We start from the raw sequence: 24021 nt of genomic DNA, 5'->3' as shown, positions 1-24021 counted from the left end.
GGTATGTTTCAAATAAATATAAAATTAGAGGCAAATTTGGTTAATTGATTAATAAAAAAGGCATTTTTCAACTTTATCCCTTATAAAAATTTCTTTTAGTGAACTTTTTAGTCCTTTAACTTGGGATTATTTTATAAGCACACAAATAATAAAAAAATTATAAAAGGATACTATTAGAATTTTAAATATTTTTGTGATTTTTATAATTTTATTTACTATAGGATCTTTTGAATGTATTTTTATATTGTATATTTATTAATTTATTGTTATTTATATGTTATTATTTTGATATTATTAATACTTTATAATTATTTTATTATATTTGTATTGTTTTTATAGAAAATTATTAAATATTAAAAAAAAATTAAACATAAATCTATAAAAAATTTACAAATAATTATATTTTATGTAATTATTAATTTCAATTAAAAAAAATTGTAATAAAGGAAAATCATATTTAATGTAATTTTTAAGTTTTTTTTTCTTTTTTAAAATCAATTATAGATAGAAAATAAAAGATACTGTAGTTTGAATGGAGAAGACTTATATTTCATTCTTCCTTAGTTGAGTTATCGATTTATAAAAGAGATTTTTACACCTCATGTCAAAATTGACACCTTTTTTACATTTTTATCCTTACACGGTTTTTTAAACATTTTTAACTTTTACATTTTTCAATTTTACTTTTCAAAAAGTTTAATAATTACAATTTTACCTTTTCCCTTCTTCCTTACACACGTACACGCACGCCACCTCATAAATCCTGTCTGTTTTTTTTTTTTTTGAATTTTTCATCTACCTGATTCAGCCACTCTTCAAACAGAGCTTCCCACGATCACCATTATCAAGCCCTAACCAATTTTTTCTTCCCACGATCACCTTCTCCAAGCCCTCACCCACGTTTTCCTCAACCTACATTGTCTTCCTCCTCTATTTTTTCTCTATATAAATGGCAACCACTAGAAGTGGTTCGAAATCACCATCTCCGGCGAAGAAAGTTTCTAAAAAATCGAAGAAGGCTCCAGCTGTTACTTCCAAAGTCGAACCTAAAATGGGGTTAAAAAAAATTGCTAAAAATTTAGTGGTCGATGTTCCGCAGACATCGCCTCTAAGAAAAGAGCCCTTCCTGTTAAAGTAGATGCTCCTAAGACTAAGAGAGCAAAAATTTCCAAGTCTGCACGCGATGTAAGTTTCTCTTTGTTGTTTTTAAATTTTTCTTTAGTTTTTTTCTGGTTGTTTTATTTCTGGTGTTACATTTGATGATTTAAAGTTTTCCCCATTTTTTGTTCTAGGTTTCCTCAGATTCCGATTTTGAGGATGAAGTGCATGGTGAGGACCAAAAGCCCAAAGTTGAATCAAAGGTAATTTAAATTTGCTTGGTTTCATTTTATTGTGTTAATTTTTACATGAGCTTTTTAGGTCACTGGTTTAGGTGTTTATTAGGATGTTTTTATGTTTTTTTGGTGTTCTTTATGTATTTCTGTCATGTATTGTGGTTGATGTTGTTTTGTTGTTTTTATTCAGCTTGTTGTTTGGTTGTTGAAAAAAACCCAGCTCAATTCGTATTTTGTCATAGTTTTGAATTGCTTTTCCCCATTGGTTGGTTATATGTTTTTTTGTGAATTTGTTTTCGGTTGTTTTACACACTATTGGTATTGAGAAGCATTTTACTAATTTCAATTGCAACCGTATCTTTCAGCTTTATTCTTTAGTTTTGTATTTGTTTATTGTCAGTTTTTTCTCGGTTGTTTGTCACACTACTATTATCGACTACCATTTTCGAAATTTCATAACAACGAGTTTGTACAGTGTTGTTTTTATTTTAGTTGTTTATATTTTTTTGAAAGTTGTTTATCTCTTACATTTATCATACTGTAAGGGTTTAGGAAAACGTTGTTCTTAGGTTTTTTATTGGCTGTAATTTGGTTACTACATTTTCATATATTCATTGTTATTGTATCTAAGATTTGTTGCTTTTGTTTTTCTTTTTTGTTGCATGTGTCCATGCTAGGACCTCAGTGAAGGTTGAAGGATTTGACCTACCAAAGAAAAATCCTGCTAAGGTGTCTTTTTTTTAAAAAAAATATTATTTTTATTATTTGTTTTCTATTTTTTTTAGTTTTTTTTGTTTTTGTCCCGATTTATTTTGTTTATATTGCTACAGAATGGGATTATATATATGACCGAAGAATCTGCTCATTGCTAAAGCCTTTTCCACTCGCTACTTTCCAGTGATAGAGAACATTAAATCTTGTCTCTCGGATGTACAACTTTGAAATCTTTTCAAAAACCTCGTTTTGGTCATTTCCTTGACCTTCCCGATTTTAAAGTTCAACCCCAAGTGTTTCATGGGTTGTTGCTCCGAGAGGTTCGAAGAACCTAATGATGCCGAGTTGTGGGTTATGATACGCGTGTTAGGCTTAGGTTTAGCATTGAGGAATTTGCATTGATTACCGGGTTGGGACTGTGAAGGTGACTGTAGTGTCTTAGATTTTAAGCAAGAGGTTAATAGTCTTTGTGAAAGATATTGGCCAACTTCGTCCTCTATCACTAAGGAATCGTTAGTGGAATGTTTTACCACCAAGAGGTGGGGTGATTCTGATGAGGATGCTTTGTGAAGTTGGCGCTTTGTATTTCGTGGAGCTGGTTCTTGCTTAGTGGCACTAAGCATAAAAATGTACCCAAGTCTATTTTAGATGTTGTAGATAGTGGGAGGTACAATGAATTTGCTTGGGGCCGAGTTCTTTTGAATTGACTATTTCCTCATTGAAGGGTAAGCTTGATAGTCGGGTTGAGGGGGTTAGTGAAGGCAAAGAGTTCTAGAAAGAGGCCGAGTGTTTTTTACACTTTGATTGGTTGTCCTCATGTTCTTCAAGTTTGGTTCTACGAGTGTTGTAAGTACATGAAAGGTAAGTACGCCAAAAGGAAAGCTCTCGTATTCCAAGGATCACTCGTGGACATGCAATAGTCAACCTACTTTCAAAGTTTTGAAGACTACTATCTTTGATGTTTCCAAAGATAAGGTATATCTGTTTGTTGTAATTTGGTTTTTCAGTAGTTGTTTTTGTGTTGTTTTTTATTATTATTAATCTTTATAATTGAAATTTTAATTTTGGTGTTTTTTGATCACTCGCAACTTTCAAATATGAGGCCCACTACCGGTGAGTTCAAAGCTTTGAAACCGAGCAAGCTTCAAGTTCGACACCGACTTCAACTCTTACAAGAGTCTTCCCGTCCCCGAAGAGCCAACTCGTTGCTCGGAGTGACATTTCTGTCAAGCTTCGAGGCCTTTTCCGAGAAATTTCATGGGTTGGAGGTCAAGATCGATTCGTTGCATACTTCCCAAATCGAAGATTTCATCTCGATTTGGTTGAGTTGAAAGAGTTTGTGTCTCGCACGCTTGTTTCTTTTGGTGCTCGATGGCTTCAATGCAGCATACGCTTTCTACTGTTTTTGCCGATTCCTATGCCAAGGTATTTTAGTTTTTCAATAGTTGTTTTTCGGTTTTTTTTAAGTTGTTTTATACTAATTTAATATGTAATTTCAATATAGGAAAAAGGCAGTGACTCCTCCAATGATGATGATGGAGGTGGTGATGAAGCAGATTTTGATTTAAATGAATCAAGAAACCGATGAAAATGAAGAAGAGAATGTTATGGGTGATGACGAAGGGGAGTGGTAGTGAAGGTGAAATAGGAAGGATGATCAAGCCGATGAAGATTCCGACTCAAAAGAAAAAAATGATAATGGCAATGATGATGATGCCACCGATAGTGAGGAGAAGGTAGATAAGTATACAATGTAACTAGGTTTTAGTTACTTTGTGTGGTTTATTTTGTTGTAAGTCCGTTTTAGGTAGTGCTCTTGTAATTCTATGTTATTGTTATGTCTCTTGTTATGTTTTATTTTTCGTAAATTTGCAACTATTTTCGTACTATTTATTTGTATTTATTATGTTATTTATATGGCTGTGTTTGTAGATTATGTTGTTCGCAATTTATTGTTGGTCTTCTTATTTTACTTGTTGTTTTTATTTTGTTATGTAGTTTTTTTTTAGTTGTTGAAGTCTTTCACAAAAAATAACTTCACTTTTTTCCATTTTCTTTTTCCTTTATTTTCTGTATCAAGAATTTCGTTGATTTCAATGACGGCCCTACTCAAATAGATGTTGAGGCTACTGTTCAGTCCGGTAAAAGCAAGTTGAGCTTATGGTAATGTTGCTTTTGTGTTGTTTTTTGGTTGTGTAAAGGTTGTTATTTTTTAACCATGATCTAATTCCTTTTTAATACCATATATAAACGTATGTCTTCGCATGGAATTGGTGGTGATCCTTGTAAACAGATTTCGCTCGAAAATGTTGAGGTTACGAATCGTCGTCTTGTTTGTTTTCGAGGTATATTTTTTTTTTTTTTGGTTGTTTTTTAGTTTCTTCATACTTTTTGTGTTTAATGTTGTCTATTTTCTTTCATTTTTGTGGAAAAAATATATTAGATGGGTGCAACAGGTCTCAATGTTGATTCTAACATTGAACTTGAAGATGACCCAATTCCCGTTGAAGAAACTCCTCTTGTTGACAAGAGGAAATCTAAGAAACCCATAGCGCTGACGTCTCCGTTTATGGAGTATGACTCTTCCATTTCTAGTTCTAAAGATGGTTCTGGTTATGGAGTTGTTAAGTATGTGGCTGGGTTGTGTCCTCTCGATGATAAGATTGGTGAAGATGTAGAACATAAAGACGAGATTGATTTTGACTTGTGGCTTGGTGAAGGACGCCGATCGAAGAAAGATCCGTAAGTGTTTATTTTCAGCATTTTTGTTGTGTTTTTGTATTTTTTTGTTTTTTACTTTACTATTTATGTTTCATTTTTTTTTTTAAATGTTAGGCATGATAAGGAGAAGGTTTACTTGAAGGGTAAGGATAAGATTGTTCCCCCTTTTCGTTTTGGCGTGGAAGATGTTGCAACCAAGATGTGGTTCCACAAGCTTGCATATCCTGGCCAATGTTTGACTAATTCTGTAAGTTAATTTATTTTTTCTTTTGATTTTTTTCAAAAATTTCAGTCTATAGTTTTCTTCATGTTGTTTGTTGGTTGTTTTTTAGTTGTTGAAATATAATTCATTTTCTGATTTTCGAACATTTCTCATTTTTTATTGTTCAGCATCTGGACATCATTTTTTACTATCTACGTAAAAAAGGAAAGTATGCAAAGGAGCCAAAGGTTAAGTTCACAACCACCGATTGCTTATTCTTCAAAACCATTCATGCTTTGTATGAAAAATTTATTGCACAGAAAAAAAATCTTTCTTTGATAACTGCCCAGCATGCCATTGCTGATTATATAAGAGGTAGAAAAATGTTATGTGGTTCCCCTTGGCATTTGTGCGATCATGTTTTCTTTATCATCCACATGGAGACTGAATCACATTGGATTCTTGGTCGATTGAATATTGAGGAAAGGCGTGTGTACATGTACAACTCCTTGTCGACTGCTATGAAAGATAGTGCTGCTATCAAAGCTTGTCAGCCATTTGCGGTGTTGTTGCCCCACTTTTTTGCTTTGTTTGATGAGTTCAAAAAGGAAAACAAACCGGTTTGTTTAGACCCTTTCGAAGTTGTTAAGGTTGATGGTTTGCCTCAACAAACCTCGAAGTAAGTTGTTTTTATTTTTTATTTTCAAATGTTTTTAAAATTTGTAATGTTATTTTCCTTTTCTAAGTTTTTCTCGCCGTTGTTTTTTGGTTGTTTTGCAGTGACTGTGGTTGTTTCGTTGCATCGTTCGCCGAATACTTTATTGATATGAAACCGATTCCTCCCATATTTGATGTTGAGAAACACCGTGATAGGCTTGCTGTGTTGTTCTATAAGTATGCTCGCATGAAAGAAGTGGAATTTATTGATAGTGAAGATGAGGCTCCTCCGAAGGGTCCAAAGAAGAATTTGTCTTAGTTATCTATTGGTTGTTGTTGGAAATACTACTTTTTTTTATGTAGCTTTTGTTTTTCTATTACCGCATTATGTTCATAATCATAGACAAGTTGTTGTTTCGTCATGTTTTTTTCTTAATTGGAATTGGTTTTTAATTTGTTCATATTTTTAGATTTTTAATCTTTATATTTACTCTTAGTCATGACAAGATACTATTAACAACCTTATTACAACCATCTCGACAAACAACTAAATTGCAGTTGTAATCACTTTATGTAGTTTATTTTTCCTTCTTATTAATTTCAACCTTCTTCCACTCATTTAATTATTTAACTATAATATTTGATGTTCTTTTGTATATTAATGATAATAATACCAATTCCCTATTATCAATATCTCTCCACATAAAAAATCACAATAAAAAAATGTATGTAACAACCAATCGTAATATGCAGTATGTGTTTTCTAAATGTTTTAATATAGTTGTTTTTTGGTTGATGTGTAGTTGTTTCCGCTTCTATGCTGTAATTCTTCTGCAGGTCTTTTTGTTATGTCCCTTTTGTCCACACTTGCCACACTTGTTTTGTTTCTTTGTTTCCCAAGCTGTTGCCATTCTTCTTTTCCTCGGCCTTCCAGACTTGATTCTCTCCTTTGGAGGCAACACTATGATTTCTTCAAAAAAATCTGGAAGTTCCCATTCTCTTACGTTTCCAACTGGGTATACTGTTTCTTCATATGTTTGCAGCCATGCTTTTGATGTGTAGTATTGTGCACAGTAGTTGTATGTGTTTATGTTCAAGTCCTTCATGACGGCGATCGCATGGTTACATGGCATTTCATCTTTTTGAAATCTATTGCATGTGCACGTCTTCTCCTTCAAGTTTACTATTCTTGTTCGTCTTCATCTATCACCTCAAACGGAGTTCTCGGTTTGCCGGTTTCACCCGCAAGTTTTAAAGCAACTTTAAAACAACCAAAAAAACTATGCAAACACAAGCTCGTTTTAATTTTACTTTATGCGAACGATAATCTGAACTTACTGTTAGTCGCAATGACTGTACATAGTTCCCTATGAGTTTTTTCTCAGATGATGGTGTCAGCCTTGTTGTGCATTTTTGTGCCTCCTTTCTATTATTGTATGTCCACTCTTGCATTTGTGCCCTCAAGCACTCCATTAATGTTGTCACTGGTGTTTCCCTTGCTGCTAAATTTGCTGAGTTCGAAAGCCTCAGCTATGTTTGATGTCATGGTAGAGTACCTACAATTTGGACAGTTTCTGTCATAGTTCTACTTTTGGAAAAAAAACTCAAACGCAACGCAAAAACAACGCAAATACAACGCTATAAATAGGTGAACATATCATTAATTTTATCCTCCTTATTAGTTTTCACCTGTTGTTTTCTGAATGATACCTTGACCATTTTTCATGGCCAATTTTCTCCAGTACCGGTCTTATGCGCTTATCCAAGTTGTCTAGCTCCCTCATATGGAATTCAAACTCCATTTCTGTGTAAGCTTTTGCAGCTGCAAAGAATGGCACTCTGAAATGCTTTGCATTTTTCTTGAATTTTGTTTTGAGGTTCGACAAGAGGTGGAAGATGCAGTAGCCATGTGTTATTTCAGGGAACACTTTCCTAGTTGCTTTGATGATGCTTTCATGTCTGTCTGATATTAGGCATTGACATTCTCGAACCCCGAATGCTTCTCTTATTTTTTTTAAGAACCACTCCCACGATTTATCGTTCTCAGAATCAACTATGCAGTATGCTAGTGGAAAAATTTTAGATTCTGCATCTTGTGTGTTGGCAGTGAGCAACGTGCCTCCATACGCGGCCTTTAGGAATGTACCGTCTACCACGATGATTGGTTTGCAGTTTGGCCAACCTTTTATAGCAGCATTCAATGCAACAAATGCATATTTGAAACTGTCATCATCATCTTTCTCTATGTCTATTAATGTTCCTGAATTTTAATCAAACAGGATTGTTTCAAACAACATGTACGCAACGAAATAACAACTCAAAAACAACTGTTTTTTCACAAATATTATCAAAGTAAAATTTTTAAATTTTTTTTTTACCTGGATTTGTTTTCTGTAGCATGTACAGGTATCTAGGCAAGAGATTGTACGACTCTTTAGCATTTCCATGTAGCTGGATTTGTGCTCGCTCTTTACTACGCCATGCTTTCATGTAATTCATCTTTATTCCGTATTTGTCTTTCATTTCTGTCTTTATGTCTGCAGGGCTGCACTTTGTTTTCAGGTTCAAGAATTTTGGTTTTACAAAGTCTGCTATCAACTTTGATGTAGCTTGTCGTTGATCTCCAAATCTTATTGTAACTGCACATGTGTGTTCTTCTTCGTAGCTCCTTATTATGAATGTTTCTGTGTTTCCATTTTTTGTAGCCTTTAAACTCCATTTGCAGTTTGTGTCCAAACACACTATGTTGTATTCTTTTGTGCAAGATTTCACTACTTTGTATTGAAATGTCTTCTTGATTGCAAAGTAGCATAGTGTACTTATCAATGTTTCTTTGTCCTTGTAAATTTGCCCCTTCTCTATTGTTTCATGTCGTTTGTCATTGATGATCATCATTTCTGTGTTGTCCACTTCCTCTTCTTCTTCCTGGTTGTTTTCTAGTTGCTGTACCATTTCTGCAGCCACAAGCTTTGCATAGTCGGTGAAGTCAAAATCTTCATCTACTGCTGTAGTTTTTTCTCTGTTGTTGTCTGGTTGTTGTATGGTTGATTCTGATGACACTGTTACTGTTTCTAGGAAAAATGCATCAACTTCACCAGATCCCATCGTCTGCGCAGATAGTTGTTGCTTGGAAGTTGTTGCCGTGTTGTTTCCAGGTTGCTGCAAGTCTTCCTGTGCTGCGTTGTTCTCATACGATTCCATGATCATATTGTTCCACACCATTGTTTGGTTAGGTGGTGCCGTGTTACTGGTTTTGTTCACACACAATGGGTACCTTGTGAAATCAACCTCCTTCGTTAATAGCTTTATGTAGAACAACAGACTTTTGTCATCCTTGATTTGTAGTGGTTGGCCTCCTTCCCTCAGTTGATATTTCAGTTGTAGTTGTGTTGATTCTGTTAGAGATTTTATTACAATGGAAGAAAATCAAGATATTACAACTCTATTGTAATACAATACAAGGACCAACAAAGAGATTAAATAAATTTTACAACAATATAATATACAATATATATACACTATATATATTATATATAAGAAATGTAGAAGAAGATAAGAACACATGCAATATAAAATATGTATATATATATAAACACTCACTCACAACCTTGAGTGTAGATTAGTGGGGATCACCATGACTTGAACAAGGTATTACACCTTTGTCCAAAAGCTTATTTCCCCTATCTCTAAGCACTAAGGGAACTCTCTAGGAAATAGCTTTGGGAATTATCAAGCCTTTTAGGGTTTTCTAGCAATGTGCTTTCTTGATAGAAAATTTCATCTCTTACAAATGACTCTTTAAGGCCACTTTAAAGATACCATTTGACATTTTTAGTTTTCTCAACAAAACTAAAATATCAAACTCACATCACCACTTACAAAATAATGTGATTATTTTTACTCATAATTTTAAGGTTATCTCCTCATTGAGATTAGCCCAAAATTATACCAAAGTTAACAAAATTCTCATCAATTTTGTTCACAACTTTAATCATTTAAGATTCAAAATTGCTTCTCCAATTTTGTTATCTTTTCACTATTTTTGAATCCACATTGATTCATTTACTTTTGAGTCCAAAATTGCTCTTCCAATTTATGGCTCATTTCACAAGTTTGGATTCACTTTTAATCCATTTGTTATTGCTTATGACAATGCAAGTCCAATAAAAGTGTAACTCTCATAGTTCACTTTTCCTTATCTCAAATATGAGATGATTATCTCTTATAACCCAATAAAAGATGTAACTTCTCAAAAGTCATCTTTTATTATCTCATAAAGTGAGATGTTCACTACCAAATTGAAAAAGAATTTAAAATATTCTTTATTCACAAAATAGATGATAATAATTTCCACGTCAATAGCAATAAACAATATTATATTATTACTATCAATATTATTATCATACTATATAACTCATACATTAATATAATATGTATGTTACTAATCAACATCTTATATGTAACATACACATAATATCAATATTAAATTAATAAATACATATGTTACATATCTCATATATATAACATATATACTATAATATACATATATATCATATGCACATAATATATACATTAATTACACAACTATATATGTTACATACCTCACACATATATAACATATATATACACTTTAATATGCATGATATATATTATATATATTATATATACATGTCTCATATAAATACATAGAAAATAAGTATTTCTACATATTTAATCTCACAATATATATATTATGTCATATCTCATCATATATGTAATACACATAACTCATATACATGTTATATATTATATATCTCATATATATACAAATACAAACATGTAATAAATTCAAATATCATATTATATATCACTATATATTATATGATATAAACTCATGATCACATATATGTCACATATATATAACTCATATATATATATTATATATTACTATCATATAAATAGTAAATCACATAATATTCACCATCATGCTCACCCATGAATGGCTTTCACATAAAATCTCTTATCCTTGTATTCTCACAATCTTGATTTATCACCTCTTCCATTGAGAAGGAATAAGCTTTTGATTGTTAGAGATTTTATTACAATGGAAGAAAATCAAGATATTACAACTCTATTGTAATACAATACAAGGACCAACAAAGAGATTAAATAAATTTTACAACAATATAATATACAATATATATACACTATATATATTATATATAAGAAATGTAGAAGAAGATAAGAACACATGCAATATAAAATATGTATATATATATAAACACTCACTCACAACCTTGAGTGTAGATTAGTGGGGATCACCATGACTTGAACAAGGTATTACACCTTTGTCCAAAAGCTTATTTCCCCCTATCTCTAAGCACTAAGGGAACTCTCTAGGAAATAGCTTTGGGAATTATCAAGCCTTTTAGGGTTTTCTAGCAATGTGCTTTCTTGATAGAAAATTTCATCTCTCACAAATGAGCACCAAAGACCTCCTTTTATAATGTATAGGTGATCACTTAGAATTCAAAATACACAACACTCATTTCTCTCATATAAATGAGTATTAATATAGTTTGTAACAACTATATTTCATACCATTTGAATCCTATCATCAAATTGTGTAACAACCCTTTTATTACACTAATAATGTGTGATCAACACATGAGTTACAAGTGACAACAAATTGTAACTCCTCTCCAAGTTACAACATGTAGGTTACAAAAGTGTAGGTTATAAAATCATAGGTTACACATTTATTTACCATACAATATATATTATTCACATATATTTATCACATTTTAATCTACTTTATTATTATATTATAAAATAATATAACAATCCCCCACTAGATTAAAATGTGTGACACACTTGTAACACACTTGTAACATTTATTTAATCAATCAAAATATTATATCAAAATATAACATTAAAAGAGTTAGGTGAAAATAATTTCAAGAAGGAAATTAATTAAAAGAGTTATAGAGACAAAGTGGTCTTCTATATTTTAAAATCAAGATATTATCTTGATAAGTCAAATGTGAAAGTGTGGGGGTGCATACTCCAATATGAGAATTTGAGACATGTTTAGTGTCTTAAAATAAAGTGTAATTTAGACATATTTGGTGTCTAAATTAGTGTTTAATTTTGATATGCTTAGTATCAAAATTATTGAGAATTTGAGTTGTGTGAAAATTAATCTTTTATGATTGAATTTTCAAAGCTTAAGTACTTAAGGAGAAAAGTGGTCACAAAGTGAACACTATATTTTGGCATGCATGATTCACATGGAATCAATAGTGAGAGGTTATAACAAATCGCTTAATCTCCGTACAAGATTAAAGCATGAATTTTCGAGGGATGGGACCTAAACTCCCTTAGTGTTTTGCTCATTGATAGTAACCTATCTTAACACTAGCAAACATCTAGTCTTAAGTTCAATAGGTAATAACAAGTCAATAGAGTGAATATGGTACTCAATTGTCTCATCTATGAATGAGTACATGTGGTGAAAATTGAGGGTTAAAACCGAAAGGTTTTTTAATGGAGCTTAAGCTTAAGAAAACTCACTTAAGCTTAAGAAGTGTCTAAAAAGTGGTGAGACACTAAAACTCCACCTATATGGACTAGAGGTGGTGCCGCCTCTTATGAGAATTGGGAGTCTTCTCTAGAGAGTCTATGAATTGGAATTTTGCACATGGCCATTAACGGTGCAAGAGCGAGACATGCGGTCTCAAGTGAGCATTAGCGAGGGTGTGTGTGTTATCACCGGTTTGTATTAAAGGGATAGTGGTTCAATGCTACGGCAACCAAAATTTCATCAAACTTTGTGGTAACTACACTAAGGTAAAATTCAAGTCGAAAGACATTTTACCTAATGCACCTAAGCAAGACTTCTTTAAAAGTGTATATTTATTCAATCAAAGTGGGGGAATGTTATATTTTGATATAATATTTTGATTGATTAAATAAATGTTACAAGTGTGTTACAAGTGTGTCACACATTTTAATCTAGTGGGGGATTGTTATATTATTTTATAATATAATAATAAAGTAGATTAAAATGTGATAAATATATGTGAATAATATATATTGTATGGTAAATAAATGTGTAACCTATGATTTTATAACCTACACTTTTGTAACCTACATGTTGTAACTTGGAGAGGAGTTACAATTTGTTGTCACTTGTAACTCATGTGTTGATCACACATTATTAGTGTAATAAAAGGGTTGTTACACAATTTGATGATAGGATTCAAATGGTATGAAATATAGTTGTTACAAACTATATTAATACTCATTTATATGAGAGAAATGAGTGTTGTGTATTTTGAATTCTAAGTGATCACCTATACATTATAAAAGGAGGTCTTTGGTGCTCATTTGTGAGAGATGAAATTTTCTATCAAGAAAGCACATTGCTAGAAAACCCTAAAAGGCTTGATAATTCCCAAAGCTATTTCCTAGAGAGTTCCCTTAGTGCTTAGAGATAGGGGGAAATAAGCTTTTGGACAAAGGTGTAATACCTTGTTCAAGTCATGGTGATCCCCACTAATCTACACTCAAGGTTGTGAGTGAGTGTTTATATATATATACATATTTTATATTGCATGTGTTCTTATCTTCTTCTACATTTCTTATATATAATATATATAGTGTATATATATTGTATATTATATTGTTGTAAAATTTATTTAATCTCTTTGTTGGTCCTTGTATTGTATTACAATAGAGTTGTAATATCTTGATTTTCTTCCATTGTAATAAAATCTCTAACAGATTCATGGTTGCATTGGAGTTCTTCCATCATTATTCTCATTAGTTCCTCAAAAGTGCACTTGGTCGAAATTAATTCTCCACTTGATTCATAATCAACATAGTTTCTGTTGTCATCCCAATGCCCATTGCTCTGCACCAATATTTGTAATGGTTCCGTTTCCTGAAATAATGTAAATTATTTACTTGGTTCAGTTTTTGTAGTTGCAAACAACTATTTTAATCTGTCAAAACAACCAATAAACAACTATTTCCAACAATAACTTATGCATCTAACACTTTCATCTGACCGAATATTTATATAGGTTAAATCAACTATCAAACAACTATTTCAAAACTGATCACCAATTAATAACAGTAGATTCATATTTTCCAGTTTCTAGATCCCAAACAACTATTATTCCACTGTAAAACAACTTGTAAACAACAGTTTCAGAATAAAACACTGTAGCAACTATTTATATGCCTTAATGTTTATTTTCATGCAAACCGTTGTTGTTTTTTTCTCAGATTCATCAATATTTCATTATTTTTTCAATTTAATCCGGTTTTCATCAATTAATATCAAATTTCTATTTATCTACAATAAATTTTTTTTTGCACGTTCATGAAAAAATTTGTTTACCTTCAATTCTCCTTCTGATTCAATCATGGGTGAGTTTCTTTGATTTCCAGCTCTCCTTCTACTCGGTTCTTCTCCTCTGATCGCGATTGTTGTTTTTGAGTTTTTTTTGTACATCAATGGAGGTTTCCTGGTTTTTTTTTTCCCTTTTCGTTTTTGATTTTGAATTTTCGGGATTCAGCTGGTTTCCTAGGAGTTCTACATTTTTTTAGATTTTGATTTTGCTGGATTTGGAAGAAAAATGGTTGAGATTGGGTTGTTGGGGTTGGATCGCTGGGTCACGAAGAAACTGCGGCTGTTTGGAAAAAAAATGGTTGAGAATGGTGGTTTCCGTTTTCTCAGCCGGTATTTTTGTAATTACCAACTTTTTAGTTTCCACTTTTGTTTATTTCCTTTTTTAGGGCCATAAATGTAAATTTCATCTATTTTTGGTCTATAATAGAAAAAATCTCTTTATAAAATTGAATCCTTGACCTCAACAAGAAAAGACGCCAACAGAGTTAGAAATCTACTACTACACTATACACATGGTCTTGAGTTTTTAAGTTTCAGTAATAGAAGACGAAGATTTCTTAAAAAGTCACTCATCTTAATACAAAATTATGATAGGATGATCTAATGCGTTAGTGATACGATCGCATTTTAAAAATGCAACATGAGTACTTCTGAAAAAGAAACTATGATGGGTGTCTAATAATTATATTATGTTGCAAAGTGTGACATTATTAAAACAACATACTAAAAACATTACCCATTGTAAGTTCCACTTTAGATAGTTAAAAAATTAAAATTATTACAAATATTTATAATACTAAAAACTTAAATATTTATATTACAAATTATTCTTTTTACATTACAACACAAGCATTGGGATTTTCATCGCTAAAGGCAGTTGTATATTTAACCTCAAAAGAGTTGGCACGTGCGAGAGGAGCCATTTCCGGTTCAACCAACACGTTCCGTACATAACCAGGCGGAGCCTTCTTATCGTAAGCACCCGGTGCGTACGGATGCGGAACGACGTCGTAAGGAACGTACGGCCATAACTCAGCCTTCTTACCCGTTCGATGTCTGACACGTGTCAACACTTTATCAGGGTCCACGTAACCAATCACTGTCAGCTTGCTCTGTTTGGGGTCCACCTCAACTTCCGTCACTCCTTTCATGCCTTGAACCGATTTCTTCACTCTTCTCTCGCACCCTTCGCAATCCATTTTCACTTTTATCTCAACTTTCTAATAAGAATTCAAAAACACCGTTTTTAAAAACACAAAAAACGGAAGTACATAATAAACTAAAAATTACGATATATATTATTACTACGTACGTACGTACGTACCTGTAGTTCTTTGCGTTTTTTGAGCTTTTTCCTGTGATTATAATAACTACCACAACACCAGTCATAGAAATCTGATACATAATCAAGAAATCCCATCTTCAAAAACAACAACTATAATAAAAATTCTGAGTAAGATATAGGTGAAGACTGAAGAGCTGGAAGAGTGTGGTGTATTTTAGTTTTGTGGGGTGGCTTGGTGGTGCCACGTGTGAGATTGTGATGACGTGGAGGGGTGTAGAAGCTACACGTCAGCAGTGGTGTTGTAAGGTTTCTGTGTGGAATATTTTTCTTTGTTTTTAATATATATATAGGGTGGTAAAGTGGCACTAGCTACTTGATCATAAGAATTTTCTAAACAAGCTTGGATTGTTCTAGGTTTATCTACACTTTTGTCCAATCAACAATATAATATTCAGATATATATATCCTTTTAACATGTCATTTTATTTTATTAAACATTGCATAAATTAAAAATTAGGGTTTTTTTTTTCTTAATTTATATTTGGTTGTTTTTGTTTTTCGGTGGTTTGTTGGTCTTGTTTTTTTTTTTTTTGTATAAGTGTGGCTTAATTGTAGTTGTATTTTATTATTATAATGATCATTTTTATTATTGTTAATCTTGCCTTTCTGAGATGATTTTGATAGTATTTTAATCTTATATGTATGATATGATTTTTAAGTTTTTAATTTTTTTTGTGTGACATAAAAATGTTAATAATAATTATAATATTTGGGTGACTTGATTTGGTTACCCCACGAGATTGCATAGGGAAAATATACAAATTAAAATAAATTGTTTTCTCTTATATTAAAGCAATTTTAGAACTTAAAACAAATTGGACTGAGGCATTTACAATTCCGTGGGTTTATACTAAGCCCATGGCTATTTAAAATGATTTGTTGGGTTGATTAGTTTTAACTTATATAATATAAACAAGTGAAAATATGAGAAAGAAAGAAGAAAAATAGATGGTGTTGATGATGATGTTATTACTTCATATATGATATCTTAACACTTATATCGAATAGGCAATGATGAAAATTGGTGTCATAACTCATAATTACCTTATAGTAATAATTTCAAAGATGAGGTGTTTTTGGTGTGTTCATGTAATATCCAGATTAAAATAGTATTTAATTTTTTTTTTTTTGGATATTAATTGAGCGAGGATAATTATCTTGTTTCTTTGTGTTGTTAGTGAGTTGATATTATTGCTTAGAGTAGTTGTACCAATTTTCTAGAGAGTTAAAGTTGTATTAACTACGAAAGTAAAATATTATGGTATTTTTACAGAGTAAGTAATCGTTTAATTAAAGCCCAATATGAAGGTCCATTAGGGTTTTATAATATATTTAGTGAGTTTAATTAATTAATGTTAAAATTCGTAGGTTTGGATAAATTCGCAGGATTAAAAACTGTTTTACTAAAACGATCATATCTGGAGTTCTAGAGCTCGGATTGAGGTGATTTCAGTGGCGTTGGAAAGATAATTCAAAGATCTATCAATTATGTAGAAATAGATTTATCGTAATTTTAACTTTATTAGGGTCAAAATTAGGTTACAAAGTGACGACCTGTTAAGTTTAGTATAGAAACCCTAAGTTTTAAAATTTAAATTTAAAACTTATATCTAACAAATAAGATTTTTATGTAATTATTCTATTTAGAGTTAAATTAGCATCAGATTATAGGGGTTATTTTATTATTTTCTTTTATAGATTTAATTAGATTATAAAACCTAAATCTATCACATTCTTGATACGTAATATGCAGAGTCTCTAACCCTAAGAAAAATAAAACTCAATCTCAATCTCTTTCTTTCAGCCTGAACACAATTCTTAGAGAAGACACTCATAAAATCCTATATCCTACAAGTTATCCATCTCGCTACCTATCAAAGATTTATAATTTTCCTTCTTGTTTCATTCTCTTCGCAAAACAACACTCATGATTTTCATCAACATAACATTGAGATCATCATCACCATTCTAATAATTTGAGATTTCAAGATCTAGCACTGATTAAGAAGAGTCATCAAGAGGTAAGAGAGTTCTTTTGTAAACTTTTAGGTTAAACTATGAAATCTCGTTTTTATTTTTTTTCTGAAAATTATTGTCTTAGTAAAATAGTCATATCTCTCTCAATATTGATCCGTTTCCAGCGATTTTTGTATCGTTAGAAAGCTTATTCAATGATCTAAAATTTTTATGAAGAAACTATTCACCAGTTCGGTGATATTCTATGTCGAAAATTATCATCTGTTTGATGTTGTTGTAAATCGTTTTTTTATATTCCCAGAAAAAGTACTTTCACTTAAAATACCATAATTCTCTCAATTCTTGTCCATTTTTAATGATCTATATATGGTTTCAAAGCTTATTCAATTTTCCATAAGTTTCATGAAGAAACATTTCGTGAATTCGGAGTTATACTATGTCGAAAAGTTAGTTTCCTTCTGTATCATGTAATTCGTTTCTTGAATCTTGTTCTTCCAAAACTGTTTTGGTAAAATTGTAATATCTCTTTAAATATAATTCCAATTTCAGAGATTTTGGTATCATTGGAAAGTGAATTTAATTTTCTAAAACTTTCATGAAGATGTTATCTTCTAGTTCTGAACCTTTCAATACAAAAAGTTTGTATTTTTGCTAAGTCGTATAATTCGTTACTCCATATTCCTTCTCAGAAATAGTTTCAGTAAAACAATTATAACTCTCTCAGTTTTAATCCATTTTTAATGATCTTTATATCGTTGGAAAGATAATGGAATTTCCTATAATTTTTATGAAGACAACTTTTACTGAATTAGTGTAGTTGTTGGTCAAAAATAGTAATCTTTCTGCTGTACTGTAAGAGTACGAATTTTAATATTAGGGCCTTGACCCATGTCTTATTATAGGTAGTAGTAACGAGATAACAACTCTTAAGCAGCGGGATTTGAGGTAAGGAAATTAAGTAGTTTTTATGTGTTGAACTGCACAATTTAAATTATTTGTCTATTGAAATATTATTTGTGATGTATTATTATGAATGTGTATATAGTACTGAGAATGTGTGGTACGGACACAATATGAGTTTGTGAATCGATATATGTTATGGTTGGTACGATTTGTGTGTTGTATGTTGTATGATGTATGTGGTGTGTTGTATGTTGTATGTTGTATGTTGTATGTTGTATGCTAACGTCTCAGGTACAAATGAGGGGCCATGGTGGGGTATGATACGGGATAAGGCCGTTGAATGTAGAGATACCCTACCCTACATTTGTCTGATTCGTGTATGACATTGTTATGGTGGGTATGATACAGTGATGTTACTGTTGAATATAGAGATACCCTATCCTATAACAATGGTAGGGCTGCATAGGCCCATGTTATTATATGGGCAGATTAGGCCCAGGATATTGTAGGGTCAGGCTAGGTCCGGGTTATGTAAGTAATGGCTATGATATGCCAATATTGTGATAATGTTATTATTATTTATAGTATTGATATGATTATGTTATGAGTATGATATTGGAGTTATGATCTCTGTATATGTGTACGGTGTGAACAAATAGTATAGACTTGTATGATAAAGGTTTCCATATGTACAATTATTTGGTTATAGTTATAAAAGAGCATGTATGATATTGCTAAAACTTAATAAATACATTAATGGTATGTGTGATATTATATGGTATTGTTTGATAAGCATTTCCTTACTGAGCTTTTAGCTCACCCCCTTACTTTCCCCCTACAGGTATTAGACAGGGAAGTATGTATAGTGAGCAGGGTCAGTTCTGGTACGTATACTGTGAGCGGCTACGGGCGGACAAACGATCTAGAACGCCAGTGGTGCCTTAGTTTTATTTTAAGCAGTTGATAAATCTAACACAGTGGAAATGCATTATTTAAAATTATTTACTTACTGTATCTTGTTTTACAAATGAAGGATCCTTCTCTATTGCATGTCGATTTCTAAAAATCATTGTTGTATTTAAATTATTTTTTTTTATCTTTTCAAATTATGCATGAAAATAGTATTTTTGTAAAATAAGGCAAAATATCGGGGCGTTACAGTTGGTATCAGAGCCGATCGTCCGTTAGCCCGAAGGATACTCACGGTATACATACAGAAGACTGAAAAAGATCCCTCTCACTATTATGTAAGTGTTAGTTTTAATTTTCTTAGTATTGCCATTAATAGTCTTATATGTGATACATATAATTAGAGCCTCATCTTAGGTGGTGCTTAGAGACATCAATAGTACCCTCTATCTCTTATGATTGATTACACTTTTTAGGAAGAAGATGTATAGGTTTATATTTCTTTATTGTCTTGAATTGAACTAGGAAGGACCGTGTTCCTTTCTTGAAAATTTAGAATAAATTATAATAGGAGTTCATAAGACTTTATTTGATAAATAGAATATTACTAGTTAAGCTTGACAACATTAAGTTTAGATATGTACATAGAATCTTCTCTTCCAATAATTGAACTCTTTTGTTTCTTTTAAATCAACCTTTCTTGTAAACATGAAACTAGAAGATCAGTTAGAATCAATGTGAAAGGAACGACCAATAGAGGTGGGGGCTAAGGATGTGTGTTCCGCTGACCCACAAATGGTTGATGTTCCAGAGAACCCAATAATAGTTAAGGCTAACGATCTAATAGAGGTATTGGAAGGACTACGAGCATGACTAAGACAATTTGTTGAAGAGTTTTCACGGAGCTCAGCAAAATATCACCAACACTAGTAGTGGAACTTGAAGCACATAATGAAATGTACCAATAGCCAACTAAGTACCGACGCATATATTTTCACCTATCTATGAATGGTTGAAGAAGCAGTCTCTACACCTAGCCATGAATGGAAGCCCAACATATAGGAATTAGGAATGAATTAGAATAGTAGACGCTATACTGCATCGGGGACAATATAATTTACGAAACTTACTTATTAAGAAGGATGAAATAATAGATCTTTAAGGAGAAGGTACTATCTTGTTGGATATTCTATAAGTTACACACTCTTAAGTTAGATGGTAAGAAGTATGAGTACTGTATGCAAAGACATTGGAGATAAGTATGTTATAGAAATGAGTCAGGAGAGGACGATGCCATCATATAGAAAGGAGTGCGGTGTCTTTGAATAGAATCCAAAATGAGAAGTTAGAAAGAGACATGATAAAATTACTAGAGGTAATAACTTATGAAGGTATCTTAAACACTAAGAGATAAGCAGAGCATCAACAAATATTAGATTACCGAAGGAAAGTTGTAAACTTTAAACTCAAGGTCATCTACTTGGTGGAGGAGATAACAGAGAAAAATGTGTATGGTTTTGACAGAGACATTTTCAAAGGAGAAAGACAAAAAAAGTCCAGGCACGGCTAACAATTTGGGTACAACATGAATGAGAGACAACTAAGAGGGTGACTACTCGGAATTGATCACAACTACACAACTAAGAGATTGTGGATGCAGCTTTGTGGCAGGTGTACAACAAACAACTATAGAGAGTAGATCGCAAATTCAAAACTTGAGAAAGATGAGGAATTAGCATTCAAGGGTGACATCCCTAGATTCCAAATACTCACTGATACAACAACAATGGTGTGGAGTATAGCTCAATGAGAAAATGTTAGGAAAGCCTCACTTAGAGACAGGAGAAAAGTGAGACATAATTAGGACCAAAGTAACATATATTGAAGAATGTCATGGCATGTCAAGGACCATACGAGTTTTTAAGAAGTATTGGGATTAAAAAATGCTCATGCAACGTAAATGGATTCAAGGCACATCGTAAGCAAACAATACTACAATCCACTCACAATTTGTTTTACGGAGAATAATATAAGTATGTTGGAGTGTCATCATAAGAATCAACTAAGAGGAAAACTCACAAAGAGTGCAACTTTGATTAAAAGAGATGGTATTCTAGGCCTTACATTGCTCGAGAAGAGAATGACAATGGATCGGACAAAAGTTAAAATTATTGAGAGGAATGAATTTTTATAAATATAGATATTTTTCCCGACCTAGAGGGCTAGTAATGGAGAATCCTAGAAGAATACACCTAAGGCGGAATGAGACAATAGCCATTATCTGGAAAATAACTAAAGTTCATCAAATTGGAAGTGAGGAACTTATAAGGAACGTGATGTATATATTAATAACATGATTGCATTAAGATATGGAATAATGCTTAAGTGAATTATAAATTTATTTTTAAAGGTAGTTTAGAAAATAAGAGTCAAGGATCCCTCTCTAAGGAATTATAAATAGTGAGTCTCTAGTAGTAAATCAAATACAAGTGGGAGTGTAGGAGGTATAATAGTGATGGACAGAGTAAGGTCTGTTCGGCATAGTTTGCAAATTATATATATAGTATCCTTACCCTGATAACTTGGATGATCAATACATTATGAGATTGGTATGGTTGACTTATTGTTAATAGTCAACAGATAATAAATAATTAGGCTACGATAAGTCATGGTAGGGTTGAACTTATTTTAAAGGGGTTATTAGTGTGCTTTCTATGTTTTAATACATATATGGTATAGTCTTAAGTAAATAATCAGTATTAGAATGTATGTTTAAGAGATTTAAAAGTTTTAGAAGTACAATTAAGAAGTTGAGATATTTTTTTGGTGAATTAAAGAAGGCTACAATATACAGGGCATGAATATGGCTGGAATAATCAATGCTATGATAAGTATGAAATTATGTGATACCTTAGATGGCTAGTATATTAGAAGAAGCAATCATTGAACATAACTATCAGAATCTATCGGCATTACAGATTCAAACTTCACCACTATAGCAAGATAATACCAAAGTAGATAAAAGTTAGTATAGAAAACTAGCTAATCTCATAATCAAGTCAACTTGATTGAAGGGGGTAATGGAGGACCAAGCACCATAAGAGAGATTAGCAAAGAAAAATACAATAGAGTGATACAAAAATTAGACAACAAAAGGAACCAAAGACTATTATCTTGGAAAATGGGAAGTCATGACAAGTGCAACGAATGCATAGATAAAGGAAATTAAGAAGTGAACGTTAGACAAAAAGGTAGTCGGATAGATAGTTAAATATTTATACATAGAAGACCTTTTAAAGAGATTCCATGTTTATTTCCAAGTGCCATGGAAAAAGTATCTATCGATGAGTAACAACTATGAAACTGTAAGAATGACACCGTAGCTTTACAGTGGAATAAAAAAGAGAGAGAGAGAGAGAGAGAGAGAGAGAGAGAGAGAGAGAGAGAGAGAGAGAGAGAGAGAGAGAGAGAGAGAGAGAGAGAGTAAGATTTTAGTCTGTAATAACATTCAATGAGAGAATGAGAATAATTAAAGAGAAGTTCGCATAAGATCTTTTACCCTACTCTTTGTGTTTGTTATTTTTGTATTATATAATGTGTTCTCAAGTGACATGTAAGGATGTTCATGAGAGAATGAATAGTTTTACTCTTGATGGCATGTAAGGATGTTCATTAGAGAATAAATAGTTTAACTCTTAATGACATGTAAGGATGTTCATAAGAGAAGAAATTTTTATAAAATTACGAGCATGTTATTGCAAAACTTATGTTTTTAAAGCATGTATATGTACGTTATTATGATGGAGTACATTTTGGTATTTAAGTAATGTATAGAGAAATAATAATACTTAATTAAGTTGTGTATATTTTATGTGTTATGGATTGACCGATAAGACATAGGTTAAATGCATGTTTATTGGGTCCATATATATGGTAGATAATGAGGTAATGCAGTAAGTGGTGAAAGACATGACGACTCAACACCCCGAGTGTTGGTAAGTTAAATTTCGAGGACGAAATTTCTTTTAAGGAGGGTAGAATGTAATATCCAGATTAAAATAGTATTTAATTTTTTTTTTGGATATTAATTGAGCGAGGATAATTATCTTGTTTCTTTGTGTTGTTAGTGAGTTGATATTATTGCTTAGAGTAGTTGTACCAATTTTCTAGAGAGTTAAAGTTGTATTAACTACGAAAGTAAAATATTATGGTATTTTTACAGAGTAAGTAATCGTTTAATTAAAGCCCAATATGAAGGTCCATTAGGGTTTTATAATATATTTAGTGAGTTTAATTAATTAATGTTAAAATTCGTAGGTTTGGATAAATTCGCGGATTAAAAACTGTTTTACTAAAACGATCATATCTGGAGTTCTAGAGCTCGGATTGAGGTGATTTCAGTGGCGTTGGAAAGATAATTCAAAGATCTATCAATTATGTAGAAATAGATTTATCGTAATTTTAACTTTATTAGGGTCAAAATTAGGTTACAAAGTGACGACCTGTTAAGTTTAGTATAGAAACCCTAAGTTTTAAAATTTAAATTTAAAACTTATATCTAACAAATAAGATTTTTATGTAATTATTCTATTTAGAGTTAAATTAGCATCGCATTATAGGGGTTATTTTATTATTTTCTTTTATAGATTTAATTAGATTATAAAACCTAAATCTATCACATTCTTGATACGTAATATGCAGAGTCTCTAACCCTAAGAAAAATAAAACTCAATCTCAATCTCTTTCTTTAAGCCTGAACACAATTCTTAGAGAAGACACTCATAAAATCCTATATCCTACAAGTTATCCATCTCGCTACCTATCAAAGATTTATAATTTTCCTTCTTGTTTCATTCTCTTC

General features: G+C 31.8%; 4 protein-coding genes across 4 annotated transcripts; 1 reads left to right on the top strand and 3 right to left on the bottom strand.

Annotated features, from left to right (window-relative positions):
* Positions 1 to 4458: 4458 nt before the first annotated feature.
* LOC133032531 (uncharacterized) lies at positions 4459 to 6000 on the top strand. Its single transcript, XM_061106501.1, has 4 exons — positions 4459 to 4790; positions 4884 to 5016; positions 5160 to 5650; positions 5752 to 6000. Exons 1-4 carry the CDS (start codon positions 4492 to 4494, stop codon positions 5945 to 5947), a joined length of 1119 nt encoding a protein of 372 aa, XP_060962484.1. The 5' UTR covers positions 4459 to 4491; the 3' UTR covers positions 5948 to 6000.
* A 443-nt stretch (positions 6001 to 6443) lies between these two features.
* Positions 6444 to 6761, bottom strand: LOC133032096 (uncharacterized). The gene has a single exon (XM_061105933.1). It carries the CDS (start codon positions 6759 to 6761, stop codon positions 6444 to 6446), a length of 318 nt encoding a protein of 105 aa, XP_060961916.1.
* Positions 6762 to 7057: 296 nt separating this feature from the next.
* On the bottom strand, positions 7058 to 8850 carry LOC115695094 (uncharacterized). Its single transcript, XM_061105932.1, has 3 exons — positions 8007 to 8850; positions 7339 to 7888; positions 7058 to 7184 (listed from the first exon to the last, which is right to left on the bottom strand). Exons 1-3 carry the CDS (start codon positions 8848 to 8850, stop codon positions 7058 to 7060), a joined length of 1521 nt encoding a protein of 506 aa, XP_060961915.1.
* A 5943-nt stretch (positions 8851 to 14793) lies between these two features.
* Positions 14794 to 15623, bottom strand: LOC115702676 (heavy metal-associated isoprenylated plant protein 27). Its single transcript, XM_030630106.2, has 2 exons — positions 15351 to 15623; positions 14794 to 15246 (listed from the first exon to the last, which is right to left on the bottom strand). The coding sequence occupies exons 1-2, from the start codon at positions 15444 to 15446 to the stop codon at positions 14860 to 14862; spliced, it is 483 nt and encodes a 160-aa protein (XP_030485966.1). The 5' UTR covers positions 15447 to 15623; the 3' UTR covers positions 14794 to 14859.
* Between the last annotated feature and the right edge of the window lie 8398 nt (positions 15624 to 24021).

The sequence above is a fragment of the Cannabis sativa genome, chromosome X, assembly GCF_029168945.1.
Source record: "Cannabis sativa cultivar Pink pepper isolate KNU-18-1 chromosome X, ASM2916894v1, whole genome shotgun sequence".
Lineage (NCBI taxonomy): Eukaryota > Viridiplantae > Streptophyta > Magnoliopsida > Rosales > Cannabaceae > Cannabis > Cannabis sativa.
The sequence above is the reverse complement of the archived record's forward strand: the minus strand, read 5'-3'. Positions and strand labels throughout refer to the sequence as shown.

Coding starts and splice junctions, on each gene's coding strand:
- LOC133032531 (XM_061106501.1), top strand. CDS start 4,492: ATGGGTGCAACAGGTCTCAATGTTGATTCTAACATTGAACTTGAAGAT. Junction 4,791..4,883: donor CGCCGATCGAAGAAAGATCC/GTAAGTGTTTAT, acceptor TTTAAATGTTAG/GCATGATAAGGAGAAGGTTT. Junction 5,017..5,159: donor GCCAATGTTTGACTAATTCT/GTAAGTTAATTT, acceptor TTTATTGTTCAG/CATCTGGACATCATTTTTTA.
- LOC133032096 (XM_061105933.1), bottom strand. CDS start 6,761: ATGCCATGTAACCATGCGATCGCCGTCATGAAGGACTTGAACATAAAC.
- LOC115695094 (XM_061105932.1), bottom strand. CDS start 8,850: ATGGTGTGGAACAATATGATCATGGAATCGTATGAGAACAACGCAGCA. Junction 7,889..8,006: donor GCTACAGAAAACAAATCCAG/GTAAAAAAAAAA, acceptor ATTAAAATTCAG/GAACATTAATAGACATAGAG. Junction 7,185..7,338: donor GGCCATGAAAAATGGTCAAG/GTATCATTCAGA, acceptor TCCAAATTGTAG/GTACTCTACCATGACATCAA.
- LOC115702676 (XM_030630106.2), bottom strand. CDS start 15,446: ATGGGATTTCTTGATTATGTATCAGATTTCTATGACTGGTGTTGTGGT. Junction 15,247..15,350: donor AAAAACGCAAAGAACTACAG/GTACGTACGTAC, acceptor AATTCTTATTAG/AAAGTTGAGATAAAAGTGAA.